This window comes from Etheostoma cragini, chromosome 15 (genome assembly GCF_013103735.1).
Source record: "Etheostoma cragini isolate CJK2018 chromosome 15, CSU_Ecrag_1.0, whole genome shotgun sequence".
Classification (NCBI taxonomy): domain Eukaryota; kingdom Metazoa; phylum Chordata; class Actinopteri; order Perciformes; family Percidae; genus Etheostoma; species Etheostoma cragini.
Window position 1 is genome coordinate 24,025,945 of NC_048421.1, and position 2,886 is coordinate 24,028,830.

General features: G+C 45.9%; 1 protein-coding gene across 1 annotated transcript; it reads left to right on the top strand.

Moving 5' to 3' along the window:
• The first annotated feature begins 615 nt into the window (after positions 1-615).
• LOC117958007 (fructose-bisphosphate aldolase A-like) lies at positions 616-2,831 on the top strand. Its single transcript, XM_034894184.1, has 4 exons — positions 616-799; positions 1,765-2,031; positions 2,192-2,352; positions 2,692-2,831. Exons 1-4 carry the CDS (start codon positions 688-690, stop codon positions 2,806-2,808), a joined length of 657 nt encoding a protein of 218 aa, XP_034750075.1. The 5' UTR covers positions 616-687; the 3' UTR covers positions 2,809-2,831.
• The last annotated feature ends 55 nt before the right edge of the window (positions 2,832-2,886 follow it).

The window sequence follows — 2,886 nt, forward strand, 5'->3', positions numbered from 1 at the left end:
CGGGATGTGAGGTCAGAGGCAGGATGTAAGGTCAAAGGATCTGACCTCTGAGGTCAGAGGGCGGGATGTGAGGTCAGAGGCAGGATGTGAGGTCAGAGGGCCCAGACACAAGTTACGGCCGGTGAGGTGGTCAAAAGCAGGAAAGAAGAAACGACACACATTTGAAGACTTAATTAATCTTATTTTGGTTCATTTAATAATCAGCATAATAGTAAAAAGCAATCCTAGAACAATACATATTTAATTAATATTATTAACCTATGATGTGTATGTAGGAATTAACATAGAATGTATGCAGGGGCTGCTTTTCTGTTATCTTTTATCATGTGAAATATAAGATACCCATAAATAAAACAACTGTAAACTCCAAGAAACAGAAAATAAAGAAATATACTGTATGTATGAATTGAATGAAGGAATAGAACTGGACTCCTCATAGAGTGGCCATCACTCTTAGTAAACAGCTTTAAGACATGCAGAGAAACGTTGGGACATGGACATACGGGTCTCTGGGTTTCTTCACATTTCCTTTTCAGATGTGGAGAATGTCGTGTGGACATCTTGTGGTTGGGTTTTGTAAGACTGCACAATCTGCTGGTGTTTCCAACCGATATCTGGAGAAATAAGTCCATGTTGGTCTCTGGCTGACTCTCTTTCTCTTCTGTCCCCCCCCCCCTTCCAGCCACCATGACTCATGCGTATCCCTTCCTGAGTGCTGAGCAGAAGAAGGAGCTCAGCGGCATCGCCCAGCGGATCGTAGCTGCTGGGAAAGGCATCCTGGCAGCGGATGAATCCACAGGTACGACTGCCCCATGAACGGAGTGTCACAGGATCCCGCTCCTCCTGTCACATGACCAACCACAGTCCAGATCAGTGACACAGTCAACCAGTTACAAGTAGGAGACATAAGGAACTGCTCAGGTGACAGTGATCGGCTGAAAATAATATAAAAAGCACATACATATTATTTTCTTAGACTCACTAACATACACTTATACTAGAACCTGACTGAGCATCATCTCAGATGAATTGCTTTCTATGTAGAAATCAATACTAGCATCAAAATAAATAGTCATACAGAAGTGCCCCAAATATGTGTGAGGTCATGTAGTTCACCAGAGAGCACCCTGAGTGTCTTTTTACAAACAATCATTTCATAACCAGACTTGGACCCTATGTTCCTCCATATGTGAGATTGCTGCAGGTTAATAGGGTAATTGTCCAGCTTCTATTCACGTTCACAGAATTGCTCGTTTAGCCACTGACAGACTAATGGAGACAGATTAATATTCTAAGTGTCTCTCAACATTATGGAAAGGATTTCTAAGGAGGTTGACCTTTATGTTTAAGATTAAGATCCTTTTATTGAACATAAAAACAGCAAAATTGTGTTTGCTAAAGCCACCAGACTCCATGTAAATAATTCATTTTATTATCATAAAATACATTTTATTCTAAGTCAACAGAAACAAAATAAAACCGTTGAAAAGCCGTTTTTGGGACGTCTTTCCTCTTTTTCAACCATCACAACTCTAGTTTTGGTTGAAGTAAACACACAGTTTTACAGATTTACATGTGAAAATATGTCGGCTCTACATGCTAAAAGTATAGTTTTTTTATATAGAGTCTGGTGGGTTTAGCTCTAGGGACTTCAGAGCTGTTTCTGGTTAAATAGAAAGGTTCTTCGATGCATGCAGTATATGGGTTGTAAATAACTTTAATGCCCCAGAAAAACCTTCTGTGCACCTTGTCTGTCTCCTCCAGGCAGCATGGCCAAGCGCTTCCAGGGCATCAACACCGAGAACACGGAGGAGAACCGGCGGCTTTACCGCCAGCTCCTCTTCACCGCCGACGAGCAGGTCAACGCCTGCATCGGCGGCGTCATCTTCTTCCACGAGACGCTCTATCAGAAGACAGACGACGGCAAGCCCTTCGCCCAGCTGGTCAAAGAGAGGGGCATGGTGGTGGGGATCAAGGTGGACAAGGGGGTGGTTCCCCTCGCCGGCACCAACGGAGAGACAACCACTCAAGGTACACCGCTGTTGAAACTTACTACACCAGCTTCTGATTACAAACTCCATTTTCTACTCCTCAACAATGAGAGTATTTCTGTGGTAGTACTTACTGTCAGACTCCTACTCTGGCCTCTGCTCCCACGCCTTACCTCCTGGCTGTGCCGTGTCTCTGGCAGGTCTGGACGGGCTCTACGAGCGCTGTGCTCAGTACAAGAAGGACGGAGCCGACTTCGCCAAGTGGCGATGTGTGTTAAAGATCACCGACACCACGCCGTCACAGCTGGCCATCATGGAGAACGCCAACGTGCTGGCTCGCTACGCCAGCATCTGCCAGATGGTGAGAGAGAGACACACACCCCCCCACACACACACACACACAACCAGGAATGCAGAAATGGACCTGTTGTGACACATTGAATTCTGTAAGTCAGGATGTAGAAACAGCCTGTTGTGAGTACCTGCCCTGCATATCAAGCTGTGGGGTTGCCAAAACAACAGTTCAAGTTCTTCCGGGGGGGGGGTGAGAGGAACAGAGAGCACGCCAATCCCACTCTTTTATGTAGTACTAAGTCCAAACATGCCATTAGAGCCCCTTTGAATTGAATAAAAATAACACACACAGCTCAGAGAGGAAGTGCTATTGGCTGTTGTCATGACTCTGGTAACTATATTGCAGCATGGCATCGTGCCCATCGTGGAGCCCGAGATCCTTCCAGACGGGGACCATGACCTGCAGCGCTGCCAGTATGTCACTGAGAAGGTGAGTGGGGGGGTTTTCTCACCTCGGATATGAGGGCTCTTACTACTCCAGGAAAAGTGGTGCTCGCTCCATCCATCCATCTTTTGTAGCCACGCTAGCTGGCTAGCCCCC